At 50.5% G+C, this 18,188-nt stretch overlaps 1 protein-coding gene across 7 annotated transcripts in view; it reads left to right on the top strand.

Moving 5' to 3' along the window:
- Nucleotides 1–18,188, top strand: part of Sts (steroid sulfatase) — a 183,742-nt gene that overhangs the window by 86,800 nt on the left and 78,754 nt on the right. For 6 of the 7 annotated variants that reach the window (XM_048797393.1, XM_048797389.1, XM_015505243.2 and 3 more), the window contains 2 exons: nt 5,635–5,794; nt 12,014–12,135. The exons of the other annotated variant lie outside the window; for it this stretch is intronic. In XM_048797393.1, coding sequence (XP_048653350.1) covers nt 5,635–5,794; nt 12,014–12,135 — 282 coding nt within the window. The remainder of the gene's footprint in view (nt 1–5,634; nt 5,795–12,013; nt 12,136–18,188) is intronic. 7 annotated transcript variants of the gene reach the window in all.

Here is an 18,188-nt window from a genome sequence, read left to right as displayed (position 1 = left end):
GGGTGAGCGGGGACAGAGTGCAGAATGAGTGGCAGCTGCCAGACGTGGTTGGGGAAGGGGGGGGGGTGTCCCGGGAGGTGATGGATCTGGTCTTTCCCTCACACCACCTCTGCAAGAATTCTCTGCACCAACATGAAGGTCCTTGCCCCAAACCCCTTCTTTTAACTTCTGTGCATATCTGACATTTTCCATGATGATGTCTTTGTTTCATTCTGTCTCTGTCCCCTGTTAATCTGGAACCCAGAGTGGCTCTTCCTTAGATCTGGGTGGGACACTCTCATCCCAACCTCGGAAACCCCAAATGCTCTACAACTTCTCCAACACGGAGGCAGCGTGCAAATCAGACAATTCCATCTACCAAACTTTGTTCACGCCCAGAGTCATTTACAATGTGGCGTAAGATGACCTCTAGCCTTTGTGCCTAAGGGGAGGATAAAACTAGTATATTTTGTGTTTGGAGCTGGTCCCTCACCCTCAAGGATGTGACTCTGCTATGCAAATCTTGCAGAAGTTAAATAAGTAAATCCTTCACTTGCCAAGCACTTTGGATCAGGGGTGCTCACCTGCAGTTTCAGTGGCTTTCCTGGTCCCCACGGGGCAGGGTCTCCTGGAATCTCAGAAACAACTCAGTTAAACGGACTCTAACATCTTTGCCATCTCTCTCATCAAGGTCACCCTGAAGGAGGCTCATCCCTCCATCCGTTCCCTCTGCCGATGGGCAAGTGATAAATGTCAGTGGAATAGATAAATTAACTGCACGGACTCTCCCTGCAGACTAGGGGGGAGTCATATTTTCCTAAGTGTTCAACCACAGACACCCTCTGGCGTCCTGCAAGATGCTTTTAAAATTCCCCCCGACACCTGCAAGAAACGCATCTATCTTCTCCCTTAAGCACAAATTCCAAAAGCAACGGATTGTATGAGTTGCTTTAAAAAAAAAAAAAATCACTGATTTTGGCATCCGTTTGCCTCGCCGAACAACACGGCTTTCAGGGAGCGATTGACATTTTTAACCGGGGGGAAGAAATACCATGGGGATCCCCGGTGGTTCATCGGATGGTAGTTATGCTGCGGTCCTGTCTGCAGAAGTTGGCAGGTGAGCTCATCGGGAGGCTGCTCTTGGTGGCACGTCTTCTAGGAGTGGCCTTTTCAATTTGGAAAGATCACCTTCCCCTCATTTATAGAATAAATTCATTTGGTTCCATTCGATCGAGGTGCATTTGTTGATGGGCTGCGTGGAGCATGCTGGGTGTGGGCTCGGTTCTCAGGTAGGACCCCAGAGAGCGCAGGGTCCTGGGTGGTCTCTGGGAGGTTAGATCTACTAGCTCTTTGTGCTGATCGGCAACGGTGTTACCGGTTCTTCTGATACTCCTGCTTACAGAAAGGACCCTTAGCTACAAAACAGCATTCTGTTTTTTTTTATTTTTTAATTGCGAATCAACAAAATCTCTCTCGGATGTATTCCTTTCTCTTTGCTTGATTAGTCTCACGTCCTTTGGTTCTTCATGACCCAAGAGGATGAGGCTCTGCAGACACACACGCTCCAGCCTAGGTTTGCAGCAGGCAGTGATGTCTAGGTTGGGGTAAGTGCGCTCTGTGCAGTTGGCATCAGGATGACATCCTGTGCAATGCATTTCTGAGCAGGGGACCTTGCAAAGCGTGTCATGGAGCAACCCAGCCAGGGTAACGTACCGGTAAGAGAACTCCCAGGGGAGAATGGTAACACTGGGAGTGAGCCAACCATGATATGATTATATTACAGGCCAGAATAGATATAACATAGGTATTTTATATAATATCTGCATTATATACTATGTGTCACATAATATATATATATAACATTATATGCAATATAATATGATTATATAGCATATAATATAGGTGATATATGCATTATATTTCACATATAATATATATAAGATATTTACATATAGAGGCAGATATATAATATAGACAGAAGATATTAAGGAGTTTGATTAGGTAAAAATATAGTTCATTACGTGGCTGTGATGATTCCCTCAATGTTGAAGAACTTAATGGTCTGGATTAAGGACAGGGTTGGAGCCTAACCCTAAACCGGAATTCAATGAACGAATGCAAAGGTGGCAAGAGGTGGCCCAAAGCTTGGGCTTGATAAATAAAGTTTTATTGAAACACAGCCATGCTTATCTACGAGGTTGCACAAGACGATTGCTGATGTTTGGCTTCAGCTGCAGAGTTGAGTCATTGAGAAAGACCCCCCCACCCACAAATATAGTTAATGATAGTTGCCATCTGGGTCTTGTGTAGAGACCAACATTTGCAGCCCTGGACTTTGTGGCAGTCTGGTGGACAGGTTAGGGACTCCCTCTGAATTGTTCAAGCTACATCAGTTAATTCTACAGGGTTTTCTCACTTGAGCAGAGAAATCATCAGGCCCTTCATTTCCCCACCTGGTAAGGGGTGGGTCATAAGTTGGTAGGACCCACAAAATATCGTCATTTCTCCCATCTGCCATTTGGGGACTAAGGGCTAGGAATCCGTCAATCACAGAGAGAGTAGCGTCCCCCCGCCTTGGAGCAGGACCCAGCTAGCGGGAATGACAAGATCCTCCTCCTTCCATGTGCTTGGCCTCCGTTCAGCGCTATCCCAAGTGGGTGGACACCCAGAGAGCAGGGAAATGAGAAGAAAAAAAAAATAGAAATATTTCTCAAAACTCTGTGCCCGGATCAGGCTGGAGAATGACTGGCATATGCTCTTGCCGTGCTGAGTGACGGCGTTGGGAGGGACGAAAATAGCAGCCTCGTTTGGAAACAGCTGTCCCCGAGGAGAGCCCGGAGGAAGAGCCTTGTCCTCGCTTGCCTGGCGGCCCCAGGACCCTGCCATCGGCCTTCTGTGGCGGGCAGTCACGATGTTGAAAGTGGGGACGTGTGACAACCTCTCAACCCCCTGTCCTTGGAGGTTGTGAGCTTCTGCAGGGCACGAACCCCATGCATGTATTTGGTGACTTTGGGATCCGAACAACTTAAGGACAGATCCTTGAAACTCTCTCTGTAGCTTCGGTCACTTGCTGTGTAACTTGGACCAGGTTTTCTCAGGTGCTGAATGGGTTGTGCTCTGGGGAAGAGCGAGCCGTGGCTCTTCAGCCTGTTTGTTGGGCACATTTTTTTTGCATTTTCGTTTCCACGTCACGTTGCGAGAGGAGAAGGACTGGAGCCCGCCCATCTGATGAGCAATCGTATTTGCCTCTTTGGCCTGGAAATGTGTGATCCTGGCACCCAACCTGCTGTCCTGAAGGCAGTGTGCTTGGATGGGTGTATCATCTGTTGGGAAAAAAAAGAAGTTTTAAATACATATATATTTTTTTTTACCGTGGCTGTTATAAAAACACCCCTTTTACAGCCTCAGAGAATGGCATGAGATTGTATTTATTGATGCATTTGTTAGTTGGTGACGGTCGGTAATGAATCGTGAGAGGCTCACCATGTGCGTGGGGTGATGTGACTTTGACAGTTGATGAGGAAGCCGTATCTGATACTATGCCACCATGCACGCGGTGGTCGGCAGGAGGCTGGGTCTGGGGGCTGCAGAGACAGCTGCCTCCCTGAGGTCCTGGGCCACCACTGAGGGTGCCCTGGGCCTGTCACCTGCACACACATAAGCCACTTCTTTGCAGGCAGGTGTGAGTGTTGTGTGCAGATGGCTCTTTGTGGCTTGGAATCTTTGGGGGAGATTTGGAGTCTCTGAAATGGGACTCAGGTCCTCGGGTTTCTCTAGGAATTTTCTTTGGTTTTGACTTTGGTTAGACTCATCTCCCGTTACCTGGAAGTCGGGGACATTACCAAGGTCCCCGAAGGGGAATGCATTCCAGACACGTGACATACACAGACCTTGGATTTTTCCTCTGTATGCCTGTGGGGCCATCTGCTTTTTAAACAGCCAGGTTTCCTGCCCACGCTGTTACGTGGCTCTGCAGCCAGGTGTACGTTAGATGAAGTGAGATGAAGGAACTGTACAAATTCACGGGCTTCAGGGATGGACTCGGCTGGATCTGTATCAGTAACTCTACCGTTGAGACAAGGCATGTTCTGCACGTCACTACATTTGTCTCCGTCTCAGACTGTGCATGCTTACCATGCAGAGCGCCAGCTAGCTGTACCTTCAAGGGTCAGGTGTGAGGATTTAATGAGATAAGGTGTGTGCATCTACCCACATCACATAATAGCTGAGCAATTAATATGGCTCATGGTGATTACCCAGGAACAGTCCTCACGCAAACGCCCTGAGCTAATTCCTCTGGCCATCCCTGCTTCTCTGGCTTGAAAAATGCTAACGCACTTGGTCGACTTGTGAAATATTTATTTATCAAGCGTCTGTGTGCATGTCGATATGGAGCCTCCCTCATTGGAAAGCCAAGGGCTCTCGGGTCGGAAACTCGGGGTAAGAGCATCTCAGTCCATTACCTTGAGGTGATGTGAGAAAGATAAGGGAAGAGCCTCGGCTGTCACCAGACCCCGGATCAGAAATGACACACGCAGGTGGGAATGGCACGTGAATTTCCCCTGAATGTCTGTGCACGTAAAACAGCTGAATGCATCTTGCTGGTGACAGATTCCAAGTCTTCAGCCGTGAGACCCCATCTTTGAGAAAGGCAGACGTGCTCCAAGATCCCTGGGCACCCCGGCGGTCGTAGAGATTTAACTTCCTCAGTTTAGATGGCATTGATAGCCAACGTGGATCGTGCATTACCCAGCTCTAGGTTAGACTGTGAATGCATCTTAAGGTATTGCTCTAGAGAAGCAGTTCATATATTGACTCATCGTCCACACACCACCTGCAAGGCTTGGGGACTCCAGCCTGACCTCTCTGAGATCCACCATCTGTTGATATTCGGATGCACCCTGAGCCTTGCAGTGTCTCCCAGGTCCCTTGTCTGGTAGCTTTGATTATATTCTAATTGCTTCCTGTGCACAAAGCTTCTTTCTCCAACTGCACGGGGAGAGCTATTCTGGTAATGACCTACAGTGACAACAGGTTTTTGTTATTTTGCTTTCTTGTCGTCGTCGGTGACTAGGCTTGGAACGAGGCATGATCATTCTGTCTAGCACCAACGCACTGCGGGGACGTGACACAAACACGGTGCAGCCACAGAGCACAGGGCAAAGTCCTCATTTCCTAGCACCAGTGTGACTAGGGCACAAATTGGGTGGCTCAAAGCAGCTTGTATTTACCACCTTCTGCTGCCAGAAGTCACAACCTTCCTGGGCTAAAAAAAAAAAAAAAAAAGATCACTGAAGTCTTTACGGAGCTGGGTTCCAGTGTGGGTCGGGGAAAGGATCTGCTTTCTCGCCGGCTGGGAAATGCTGCCCACCCTTCATTAGCTGGGGGGTGCCCTTCTCTGGGTTCAAAGCCAGGACTCGCGGGCCACCTTGCAGAGCTGATCCTGTCGGGCACAGCGTTGACCTTGTCGTTTATTTCTTCCCACCACCGTGGGCGCCGTCTCAGTCTTGAAGTGCTCTTTGAAGCCCACCCAGTGAGAGTACTCGTTTGTCCCCAAAGTGACCGAGCACTGAAAAGTACACGGACGTCCGTGAGCTTTGAAGAGACTAAACGCTGATCCCTGTCCCCTCTCTTTTTGGGGGGGATTTTTTTTAGGAGGGAAAGCCAACAACTGGGAAGGAGGTATTCGGGTCCCAGGCATCTTTCGGTGGCCGGGGGTGATCGAGGCCGGTTTGGAAATTGACGAGCCCACCAGCAACATGGATATCTTCCCCACGGTGGCCAAGCTGGCTGGGTCACCTTTGCCCAACGACAGGTACGTCCGTCCGTTCGAGGGGAGGGGTGTGGCCTCCCTCTGATTTCGCTGACCTGCGTGTCCCCTGGATGATGGAGCGCTATATCTGGCTGGACCTGTGGTCTGTGTCCAGCCGTGGGACTTCCTAGTGTTTGGCGAATGGGAAAAAGCCTTCTGTCTGTCCCGCTAGCCCGCGGGGAAAGAAACCGAGAGGCAGATGATCAGCCTTTCCTTATCCTCAAACATTTCTCTTATGTGTGCTTTGGGACACTTTGGACGCTTCTTGTTGAGTTAATTGGACCTCGACCCTGTGAGGGGTCCACTCCATCAACGCCATTTCCATCTCTTGGTGATGGTGAATAGCGCTGGATCAAGCGTGGGCGTGGCGGGTGCTGCTAGGGATTTCATTTCCTGTGGATACACACCCAGGATGGGATCGCTGGACCCTATGGTCAACGCACTTTTAATATTTTTGAGAAAACCCCACACACTGGTTTCTGTGTTGATTGACGCTGTCACCCAGGGTCACTGGACATTTTTTAGTCCCCTTGGAGGTGACGTAAGACAGTTCATCCAGCCTGTTCATGCTCTCTGCCATTTGTCTGGCTCGCCACTGAGCAGCAGGGCATGTGCCACAATCGGACCCCACGTCTTTCCTCTCCCCCCCCCCCACTCAGTGGCGGTTTGCAGCACCCAGAAAGGCGGCCGGTTCCCCCCCGCGGGAAAATCCATGATGGGACATTCTGTGACTGTCACCTCCTGTCTGGAGTGGATGGAGGTCCCTCCGTGATCCCTACTCGTGACTATTGAAGAAGGCAACAGTCTTCCCTTTGGTAGACCCAGGCTGTGTACAAATATGTAGTAACACATGCCATGGTTATTACGTGCAACTATTATGCACCAGTAAAAAATAATTAATTGACCAATGATTAATCAACCAACGAATGGATTCTCCATATGCAAGACTTACCTGGGCTGCTAGCTCCCCGTCTGGGATCCTGGTTCTGATCTAAGTCGGCCCACGGATGTTATCTCTGTGCTGGGATCCTAAGGGCTCAGACTCGTCCAGCTATAAGGGCCTTCACCACCCTGAGCCAACGCACATGACAGCAGAAGCTAGCTCCCAGGTACCTGTGGTTTACAGTGACAGGGACACCTCATCTAGAGCACGCTACCACCCAGCTGCAGTAACATCCTTAGGTGTTTGTCCCGGAGGTTTTTCTTGATCTGTTCTTTCCATATTTTTTTTTGGGAGGGGGGGGAGGTTACTGGGGATGGAACTCTGGGCTGCTTAACCCCTGAGCCACACCCCCAGCCCTTTTTTGTTAATTTTTATTTTGAGACTAAGTTGCTTAGGGCCTTGCTAAATTGCTGAGGCTGGCCTTGAACTCGGGATCCTCCTGCCTCAGCCTCCCTAGCAGCTGGGATTACAGGAATGTGCCATGTACTTTTTACTGGTGCATAATAGTTGCACATAATAATGATGGCATCTGTCATTACATCTTTGTACACGCACACAATATAATTTGGCCGATATCACTCCCTAGCACTTCCCTGACCCTCTGTACATGCCCCCCCCCCCGTCGGTCTCTTTTCCTCTCCTGATCTCCCTTTGAATTTTATAAGACCTGTCCCCTATCTCTCTTTTCCTTTGCCAACTACTGCTTCCACATATGAGAGGAAACATACAACCCTTGATCTCCCTCCTGTGGCTTCTTTTGCTTCCATGTACCTGCAAATGCCATCATTTCATTCTTCTTTAAGGCTGAGTAATATTCCATTGTGTGTCTACACCACATTTTCTTATCCACTCACCCACTGATGGACACCGAGGCTGGTCCTATAGTTTGGCTGCTGTGAATGGTGCTGCTATAAACCTGGGTGTGCATGGATCACCATCTAAAGCAGTGGCTACCACCCAGTGTGACTGTCCCCTAGGAGTTTATTTAAAATGTCACAGCAAGGGAGAGCTGCCTACCACCCCCGGAGGCGTTTTGATAGTTTCACCACAGGGCACCACCTGCAGCCTGTGGGCTGAGGCCAAGGGCGCTGCTAAGCCTCTCCCAGAGCATCAGGCAGCTGCTCAACAGTGAATTGTCTGACCCAGAATGAGATTGAGAAATCCTGCTCTAAAATTTATTGTCGCTCTTTTACGGAAAAGGTAGTTGTTATAGGAAATTCCATCAGAAGTTTTCATTAAAAGCTTCTAGGTTACATCTTCATATTTCTCTCTGTCTATAAACTTGATACTCAAAGACATACCTTTTACAAAGGAGCCTTAACTCTTTCCCGCCAAGATGGATAGAAATGGGCTTTGTCGATTTCTTTTTTCCTTTTTCTGGGGATTGAACCCAGGGGAGCTTAACCACTGAGCCACATCCCCAGCACTTTTTTTTTTCTTTTTTTTTTATTTTGAGACAGGGTCTCACTAAGTTGCTTAGAGCCTTATTAAGTTTCTGAGGCTGGCCTCCAACTTGTGGTCCTCCTGCCTCAGCCTCCTGAGCTGCTGCGATTTCAGGCATGCGCCACCACGCTCAGCCAGCTTTGTCAGTTTCTTGCTAGAGCAACATGAAGTTCACACTTCTCAGGAGAAGAAATCCATCCTCTTAACGAGGTGGCTTTCCTGTTCCCACATGATTTGTCCGAAGAAGCAAAATTCTGTTCAGCCACCATCCTGCCTTCAAATGTAACCCCGTAATTGCCAAGAAGAGTCTTGGACCTAGCGCCAGCCTTTTCCCATCCGTTAAAGCCTGGCGGGAGAGGGTACACCCTGAGAGCCAGGGTTTCTACTTAATTAAAAGAGAGGCAGCAAGGATTTCTGCTTCCGCGAAAGAGTTGGTGAGCTGAGGGTGCAAGGCAGAGGGTTTGCTGTGCCGTCTTCCAGCGGCAGAGAACAGCTCCCCACTCTGACCCCGTGGCTTGCCTACGTGACATTGCTCTGTGCCGTGACTTATCTAAGGACCTTTTAGTGACCGACACACTGGCATGTTTGGAAAAATCCAATACGGGGTCTCCACACAAGCAGATCCTAGTAAGACGTGGAAGGCAAAATTTTTTGTGTGTGCAAAAAAAAAAAAAAGAAAAAAAAATACAGTATAAGACCTCAGTGTCTCAATTCGTGAAGATGGAATATTTTTTCTGTGGATTTCGTCATTGCAAACCGACAGACGACGCTGGGCCTGTCCATTCCTCGCAGGGGTATTAACGAGGGGCAAGAAATCTCACTTGGTGAAGCTTTGGGAAAACATCTCAATTCTCTTCTGTGGGGAGGAAAGCAAATATTCTCAAAAATGCTGATATTCTCAAAAAAAATCACATTTTAGAGGTGGAATACTCGCATCTCCTATTCCACAATTTTAATTTTTTAGGGCCGGAAAATAGATGCATACTATCGTGGTCGATGTGGGTGCTAATAAAGACAGGGAAGGTGATTTTTATTCTCTCTCTGTGACTGGGGAGGATTTAAATTCAAGTGAGGCCGTTAGGTCTTGTGGGACGTGCCACAGACAGACACGGAGGCAGCTCTGTGTCCTGGACAGACGTCCAAGTCTCCTCTGAAGAATAAAGAAGGACCTTCTCCCCACCCCAACCTCAGTGGTTAAGTTTCTGAGGCTGGCCTCCAACTTGTGATCCTCCTGCCTCAGCCTCCTGAGCTGCTGGGATTTCAGGCACGCGCCACCGGATTTCAGGGACCCCACAAGTGGCCGTTGATCTTGCTTTCTGTTCACGTACGGCAGAGGGTTTGGTGCTTACCAATGTTTTTTGGGTTATGAAAATAACTTTCTGGCTACTAGGGATCTGAGTTGGGGTCTCTGCTTCTATGAAATCCGCCCCGTGCTACTTAACCTGACCCGAAATGCTAAAATGAGGGCCCCTTCGAAAGGTTTGGTCAATTTTGCTAGCAGCATGGTCACGGGGAAACCGATGGGGATGATCTCACCTTTCCAAATCAAAAACACGCGCAAACAGACACCTTTCTCAGCGGGAGCCATCGGGCGCGTGGCTTTGGCTCTCTGTGCAAACTCGCTGCGGAGGCTAGAATTAATTCGCAGCCCCCCGAGGCCAATCAGGTGACAATTTCTGTCGAAAATGGCCGTGCTCTGTGTCACGTTGCAGGTTGACCCACCCCGCTCCCCTGAATCATATCATACAAACATTTCCGGCCGTGTGCTGTCCCCCCTGGTTTTCACCGTCCTCAGCCAGGAACCCCACAAGTGGCTTAAAACAATTCCAAGTGTTTTGATAGCGTAGACGCCGCTTAAGAGTTTAGCTCCATGGGGTCACTTTTGATTTTTCATAGCAGGAATGAGCTTCCGTGTGACAGGCCATATTTCCGCGGCACCGTTAAACCGCAGCTTTTCGGAGTGGAGTGATTTATAGCCTGCTTCTAGGAAGGAGCGTGTTAGGTGTCGGAGAGATTATTATTATTTTTTTTAAGAGCCTATCTGTGCATAGGAAGAAGGAAAAGCTTACGGCATAGACTGCGTTCCCCTCCTTCACTTAAACTGAAATATTTTGCTTTTTAAGTTAAGAAAAAAAACTTTTTAAGACGTGGAGCCTACGATTTTTCATGCAATCCCATTTATTGTTAGTAGTATGATAAGGATTATTTCAGTTACAAATGCCGATCTCATAAAAGCACTTCCCTCTCCCCAAATCTTAAATCTCATGAAGAGTTTTGTTGGCATATAGGGGTTCGAAAAAGAAAAATAACAGATTCAAGAAGTTAAGGTTGAGCCAGGCGTGGCGGTGCCCGCCTGTAGTCCCAGTGGCTCGGGAGGCTGAGGCAGGAGGATGGCGAGTTCCAAGCCAGCCTCCGCCAAAGGGAGGCCCTAAGCAACTCAGGGAGACCCTGTCTCTAAATAAAATGCAAAATAGGGCTGGGGAGGGGGCTCAGGGTTCGAGTGCCCCTGGGTTCAATCCCCGGTACCAAAAAAAAAAAAAAAAGAGGAAGCAGTAAAGAGATTTGTCCAAACACTGGCGATTCCTCTTGCTCTGGGGAGTCAGGAGACACCTTCCCAAGAGACACGAGGCAGACCTGTCGCTTTTCTCCATGGGGGGGGACTCCCCGTGGGCTCGTGCTCCTCCCTGCCCACCTCCTCTCCCTTCTGTTCCTTCCCCCCAGCTCTTTGCAGGCTCAGAGTCTGGCTTGAAAGGGATTTGAAAAGGAGGCACCTGAGGGTCCCTGCGGAAGGCTGTCATGCAGAGCCAGCCCTCGCCTCCCGCTTCTTTCTCCTCCTCGGCTGAGATCAGCGGCGAGCCGCGGCCCCGGGAAGGGAGCCAAGCCTGTCTGCGGTCCTTATTTCTAACTTATGATCATAGGATCTTTTCAGCCCCGAGACTTGGGTGCATTAATAAGGAGGGCTGAGGCTGGAGGCGTGCGTGCTGAGCAGCGCACGCGGCTGTCATCGCATTCTGGGTTCCGAAGAGCACCGAAATAGACCTCAGAAAATACCCTCAGGGGACCAGAGGACCCTTCAATGCCTCCTGAGAAGACAGGGCAGGGTCGCAGCGTCTTCTTCAGACCAGGGAAACTCCCCAGCTGAGCCCTGCATGCCCCTGTGCCCAAGGGCAGCCCCGGCTGCTCTCAGGGCCTTCAAATGGGGCTGTTGACGGTCAACTCAGAAGCAAACTGAGGCTTTGGCCCTTTTATTGAAACTCGTGGCTGATGGTGTCTGTGCCTTGTTTGCCATCGGGAGGGACACGGGACCACTGAGCCCGGTTTTGTATTTTATTTGGAGACAGGGCCTCACTGAGCTGCTCGGGGCCTCACTGTGGCTGAGGCTGGCTTTGAACTGCAGTCCTCCTGCCTCGGCCTCCCGAGCGTCTGGTTTGACAGACGTGCACCACGGGGCCGGCTTGCGGTTCTTTATAGTTGATGCATAAGGCAGCCCTCTTGTTGAGATGACCATCAGGAAGGTGGGTTTAGGAGAAGCCGAAACGTCAGGTGGCCTGTGTTTCACCGCCATCCTGTGTCGCAGCGCAAGAATTGCTCCAAAGTCACGGCTCGTCTCCTCGGCTCTGCACGAGAGTGACTGACTGACCGCAGCCTCATCCATGCACCGGGTGATCTAATGCATGAGCGCTGGGCTCCCCTACAGGTGGCCCCTGCTGCGGTTGGTTGATGTCCTTGGTGCTGGTGACGTCCCCCAGACCGGCACCTCAGCGGGGACAGACGTTCCCCACACCAGGCTCCCAGGTGATCCACACCTGACCTCCCCCGACCTCCTTCTCCCGCAGGGTCATCGATGGCCGAGACCTGATGCCGCTGCTCCAAGGGAAGACCCGGCGCTCGGAGCACGAGTTCCTCTTCCATTACTGCAACGCCTACCTGAACGCCGTGCGGTGGCACCCGCCCAACAGTGAGTACCGGCCTCCCTGCCTCCCGGAGGCCGCCGGCCCCCGAACAGGAATGCGCTTGACTTGGGCCCCTTTTTCCTTCTTTCTTCTCTTAGCCTCTGGTCACATAGGTGTCCGCCCCACACTGTCCTGGCTCACCTGAACCTGTCTTCCCCAGCGGGGGAAGCCGCACCCCCAGCCCTACTTTGCATTATATTTAGGGACCCTGTGGCCACCTCTGGGTGGGACCCTGTGGCCACGTCGGCCAAGTTCAATTCCTGGGAACTCTTTCTCACTCTGTTCCACTGAAGCACTCTCTGCACAGCTAGGGCTTCACCTTTCAGATCCTTCTTTAAAAAAAAAAAAATGAAATGAAAATGTCGTTTTTAGTTATAGATGACGGTAGAGTCTACTTTGACATAGTTACACAGACATGGAATATCTCATCCTAATTAGGGTCCCATTCTTGTGGTCGTACATGACGTCGAGTTTCTCTGGTCGTGAATTCATATATGAACGTAGGAATGTTCTGTCTGATTCATTCGAGTCTCTTCCTAATGTACGTGTCTATTTTTTTTTTTTTTGGTCCCAGGGATTGAACTCGGGGTCATTCAACCCTGAGCCCCATCCCCAGCCCTACTTTGCATTTTATTTAGGGACAGGGTCTCCCTGAGTTGCTGAGGGCCTCCCTTTGGCTGAGGCTGGCTTGGAACTCACGATCCTCCAGCCTCAGCCTCCCGAGCCGCTGGGATGACAGGCGTGCGCCACCGTGTCCGGCCCCTTTGCTGGATTTTGACAATTAAAGCCGAAAGATATTCTAACAAACCCTGAAGCAACAAATAGACCAATTTGTCCCCTCGGTGCGGTCACAGAGTTTAACGTGTGCGTGTCTGTGTGTCCTTGAAACTTAGTATGACAACAGAGTTCATGTCCCTAAGATGCCTGGGAGCGGATGGAAGGTAACACTTTATCCTATGTTCTAGAGTCAGAGGCTGAGGTCGGACTTTCCATTCCCACTGCAAAGGGGAGACCAAACGTGCCTATTTTCTGGGTGCTCTGAAGCTCATCTCTGGGGCCGGACGCTCCTGGGTAATGGGTGGCCCCAGCGGATGGCTTGCACTAAGGCTCAGGGTGCTTCCCCAGTGCTGGCTCCTCCCCATCCCTCCTCATCTCCCTCCTCCCTCCCTCCCTCCCTCCCTCCCTTCCTGCCTGCGGTACCGTCCTCTCGGGCTCCACTGCAAAGACTTCACCCGGAGCAGCCCCTTCCTTGCATTTTTAAAGTGCAGAATGTCGCGCCTGCCACTTGCCGCAGAAACCACACCGAGTTGGACGCTTCTTTGAAAATCTGGATGGCTTCCTGGTGGCATGTTCTAGAAGGCAGAGATCATGGGCTCGGGATTCTGGGTCCATGGAACAATTAAATGCACGATTATGCAAACGGCAAATGAATGCAGCCAGCCAGCCCCCACGTAGAGAGACCCAGGAGGAACACATTGGATCAGGGGCTGCAGGGACGCCTTATGTGGAGGAGTAAAGAGAACCGAGGGTAGAAACAGGGATAGGTGAGAAGAGCAAGACCCGGTTTCTGGTAGGCAACTGGCCCTGGGATTAAAATTGGCTCCCGAGACAGGCGCCGGTATCAACTCCTTTCAGTGCAATTTCTTAAACCCTTGGGTCTTGAGCCAGACACACACAAACAGGAGAATTCACCGTATTGCAAGGCTGGGCTTGCTCACGTAGCAAAAAGAGATCCTTTTCCTATCCACAGTGGGTTGCACGAATCCACAGTGGATTGTGAGAAGGACTTCGGATCTGTTTTTCCCAATGAGATGCAAAACTCACGCACCACGCTTGGCCCACCCGGGTTTTCGTGCGTGTCTTAGTGTTTACTGATTTGCTGTTCCGTGCGAGTCATCTCTGCCGCTAATAGTCACCAAGAAGCTGCTCTGTGGTGGAGTGCGGCTCCGTTGCACATCTGTCACGGAGCAAAACAGACACCGTTTTCCGTTGCAAGTGGATTCCATTCTAGAGCATTCTGGGCCGCAGACTGGTGCTTGGAATAATGGGGTGCGTCGGCTTCCTCCGTACGGAGGTTGATCGAGGACTTGTCCGGGGATTCGGCTTCGATGCTCAGACCTAGACGTGGCCAATGTCCATCACAGTCTGTGGAGTCCTCTCCAGGGGTGTAGACACAAGGCTTCGCTACAGAGAAAAGAAATGCAGAAAGAAAGAAATTTAGGATCAAGGGTTTGGGCAGTGGTATGCATGATGGATTCCCCGTTAGTCAGGGGTCTCGGCAGCTGGTTATTAGACCTCTTTGGTTTGCACTTGGCCCAAGTGGGGACTGTTGACACCCCATTCATTGGCAAACTCAGCCAACCCAGGTCTGTTTCTCCTTCCAAGAGCTACGTTACCAGTCGCCCGTTAACACCCGTCAACCACAGCTGTCTCCCAATGTGAAGACCACTTACAGTCGGCCCTGGTTAGTGGGACGCCTAAACATCACCTCTTCACACTGGATAAATACTATTCCCAAGCCACTGAGAGCTAGGATTGTATCCCCAACCTTTTATTTTTATTTACGTATTTATTTACTTGCTGGGTGACTGTACCGCTGAGAGCTATATACACAGCCTTTTTATTTTAATTTTTTTTAATTTTGAGACAGGGTCTCATTACATCGCCCAGGCTGACCTCAAGTTTGCAATCCCCCTGCCTTGGTCCACAGAGCACCTGGGATTGCATGTTCTAGCACGTTCAACCCGATTAAAACATGAATCCCTTTTACTTCTTATATGCACCACCTTCTCTATTAAGTCTCTCACCCGGTTGAGTGACGTGAGTGAATTGCAAGCCAGTGTCATTACTCCCGACGTATTTTATTTACTTATTTATTTCAGTACCCGAGATCCAACTCAGGGACGCTAAACCACTGAACCACAACCCCAGATCTTTTTTTGTTTTCTTTTGAGACAGAGTCTCGCTGAATTGCTTAGGGCCTCGCTAGGTTGCTGAGGCTGGCTTTGAACTCACGATCCTCCTGCCTCAGCCTCCCAAGCTGCTGGGATTACAGGTGTGCACCTTCAGAACACCTGGCTCCCACTATGTTTTTAAAAACCCGTGAAACCATTATTATAACATGGATATATTTTCATGCAGTAAAATGAAGATTTTTGAGTCAAGCATTCATTGTCTGATGCATATTAAAAATGGTCACTGTGAATTCTGGCATCTGAATCAATACAGCTAATGATTGTAGTCGGTGAAAATAAGTGCTTCTATTTAAGTAGGCGTCCAGAATTAGGTGGACACATTGCAATTCATACTGCAATTCATGGGACGGCTGTAGGCATATTCTGGATACAGTGCATTATAATATATAATTAATACAGCCACGTGCCGTACACTGACTTTTTTTGGGGGGGAGGGTATTGGGGATTGAACTCAGGAGCACCAAACCCCAGCACTTTTTTGTATTTTATTTTGAGACAGAGTCTCACTGAGCTGCTTAGGGCCTCACTAAGTTGCTGAGGCTGGCCTTGAACTCACGATCCTCCTGCCTCAGCCTCCTGAGCCTCTGGGATCACGGGTGCCCAGCCATACACGGACATTTTTATCAGTGACGGATTCCATGGCTTGACATGGCACACAGTGATAATGTGATCTCTCTTGATATAAGTCAACGCTAAGATGGTCGCGCACAGCCGTGAGATCACGTAAGGATCTGAGAACCGGTTTTCAGAACAGGGGCCGGAGGTTACATGACCCGTGGCTCTTGGGTAAAGTATCTTCTGCAAACATGTAAGGTATCTCGATATTGTCTATAAATTATTTGTCGTATTATTTATTTGAAATCCCATGCTTTCGTGAGGAAGTGGGCGACAAAATTTAGTTCAAGCCAAGTGCTGTGGGGCACGCCTGTAATCCCAGAGGCTGAGGAGGCTGAGGCAGGAGGATCGCAAGTTCAAAGCCAGCCTCAGCAACATAGTGAGGCCCTAAGCAACTTAGTGAGACCCTCTCTCAAAAAATAAGAAGGGCTGGGAATTTTTTTTTTTTTAAAGGCACAGGATATGGCTCAAGGTTAAGTGGCCCTGGGTCCAACCCCCAGCACTAACACCTCCTTTAGGATAAAGGGTTCGCAACACCTCCTTCCCCTTGGAGAAGGTGAGGATCGTTCTCATTCTGACCGAGCATTCCTTGGGTCATAAAAAAGTGATCCATTTTTTTTCATCCAGTTTTGTTATTTTCTTCCTGTGATTAAGGGGAAAAAAAAAAATAAGCTTCCTTTGAAACGATTAGAACAAAAAGCAAAAAGCAATCAGATGATAGAATCCATTCGAAAGGAATGTGTTCGTGTTTCTAAAAGGCCCCTCTTTGTCCAAACTCGGAGACGAGTCGTGGTTTTAACCTCAAAACAGCTTTCCCGTGGTGAGGGAATCCAAATAGACGGCCGGAAGCCCCCGTGGGTGATGCTGACCTCACCCTCTGACCGCACCTGACCTTGATTTCAGTCGGTGCCCGGTCCTGCCCATCGGCTGATTTCCCCCTGTATCTTGGGCATCTCTTTTCTCTGACTTCACCCGTCGTATGTCCGCCCTTCGGATCTGACCTTGACCTCCCTGACCCGAATTTGCTCTCATGGGCTGCCCGACCCGGTGTTTTCTACAGGATTCTCTCCGGAGCCTGTGAGGTCTAATGATCCTTCATCTCTTTTTCTGTTGGCATCCACGACACCAAGATGCTTCCCGGGTAGCCACGGACCTCTCCCCGGATGGCTCTCTCATTCCGCCTCCATGTCACATAGAATCCTTCAAGGTCACCTGCAGGGTGACGCGTCTTCCTGGGGTCTGGTCCACCTGAGAGCCTCGTCGTGGTTGGCTCCCAGGCAATGAGGTTTGGGTTCAGGGTCTGCCCGTGCGTTGGCGGGTCTTCAGCCGGGACCGTGATGCTCTTCTGTGGACATCGCGAAGATGACCCGTCCACCTGGTCACCTCTCTGTGTGCCCCTGGGGCTCATCCGTGTCCTCTTGACTCCTGTGTGTGGTCTCTCCCAGGAGGTCATCGGCCCTGGTCTTTCTTCCGTGGGCTCCATCCCTGACTGTTACGGTTTGGATGTGACCCTGACCCCGCCGTCTTTTCCATTTGATACCCAACACGTTTTTATCGATCATCTAGTATACGCGAGGTATTGTGCATCTGAGAGACATGGGCGACAGCAATGGTTGCGCTCAGAGAGGGAGCCGTTGAGCCGGCAATAAGGAGACTGCAGACAGCCGGAGACCTCGAGGGCCAGATGAGTGGTCAGAACTGGTCATTTCCGAGCTGGGCATTTGGGACAGGCTCATAGAGGGCCCGGAGAGATGGGTGGGGGGTTAATACCCAGTGTCGGCAAGGCAGGGAGAACTGTGATGTGTCTGGTGTTCGTCATGCACCGGGTTTGTACCCTGGGTTTGTAGAGCACCATCTTGGATTGCTCTTCCAGCCCGAAAGGACTTGAATCCCATCCTCTTAGCCCCAGCCCTGAGCCGTGTCCTCTTCCTGGACAGTTTTGCATGGAGAGTTCTCCCGCAGCCAGCCCCAGGAAGCAGGAGGAGGTGGACCACGAGCTGCTCTCCGTGCAGAGTAGATAAAGGTGTGGGCTGTCGCGGGCAGACGGACAGGAGTGACCCTGGGGGCTAACGCTGCCAGCACCGCACACCCCAGGTATCCGAGCAGGGCTTCTGAGATCTGAGCACGGGGCCCTCCCTGCTTCTCGAGACGGCTGCCAAGGCTCCCCAGCACCGCTCCTCAGGGTGGTCTGAACCTGGGCGGTGCGTGCAGAGCCGGCGCGTCGGGGCCATGTGAATTGAGTCTCCCGTAGTCCTTCAGAATCCCGAGTGGGGGAAAAATAGGTGATGCCTGTCACCCGACCTTATCTGCGGAAGGCAGAAGGGCCAGGCGCCTCTAAGTGACTCAGATGCAGGCGTCTCATCAGGAGCCCGGATGGACTCAGGCCGGGCAGCTCACCCCGCCGGCCCTGACGTCTTCCCAAAATAAAAACAAAACCACCAGAGGGTCAGGTTTCCCCTGCACGCACT

This window comes from Marmota marmota, unplaced genomic scaffold (assembly GCF_001458135.2).
Source record: "Marmota marmota marmota unplaced genomic scaffold, marMar, whole genome shotgun sequence".
Taxonomy (NCBI): domain Eukaryota; kingdom Metazoa; phylum Chordata; class Mammalia; order Rodentia; family Sciuridae; genus Marmota; species Marmota marmota.
Note: the sequence above shows the minus strand (reverse complement) of the source record. Positions and strands in the feature narration are given on the sequence as shown.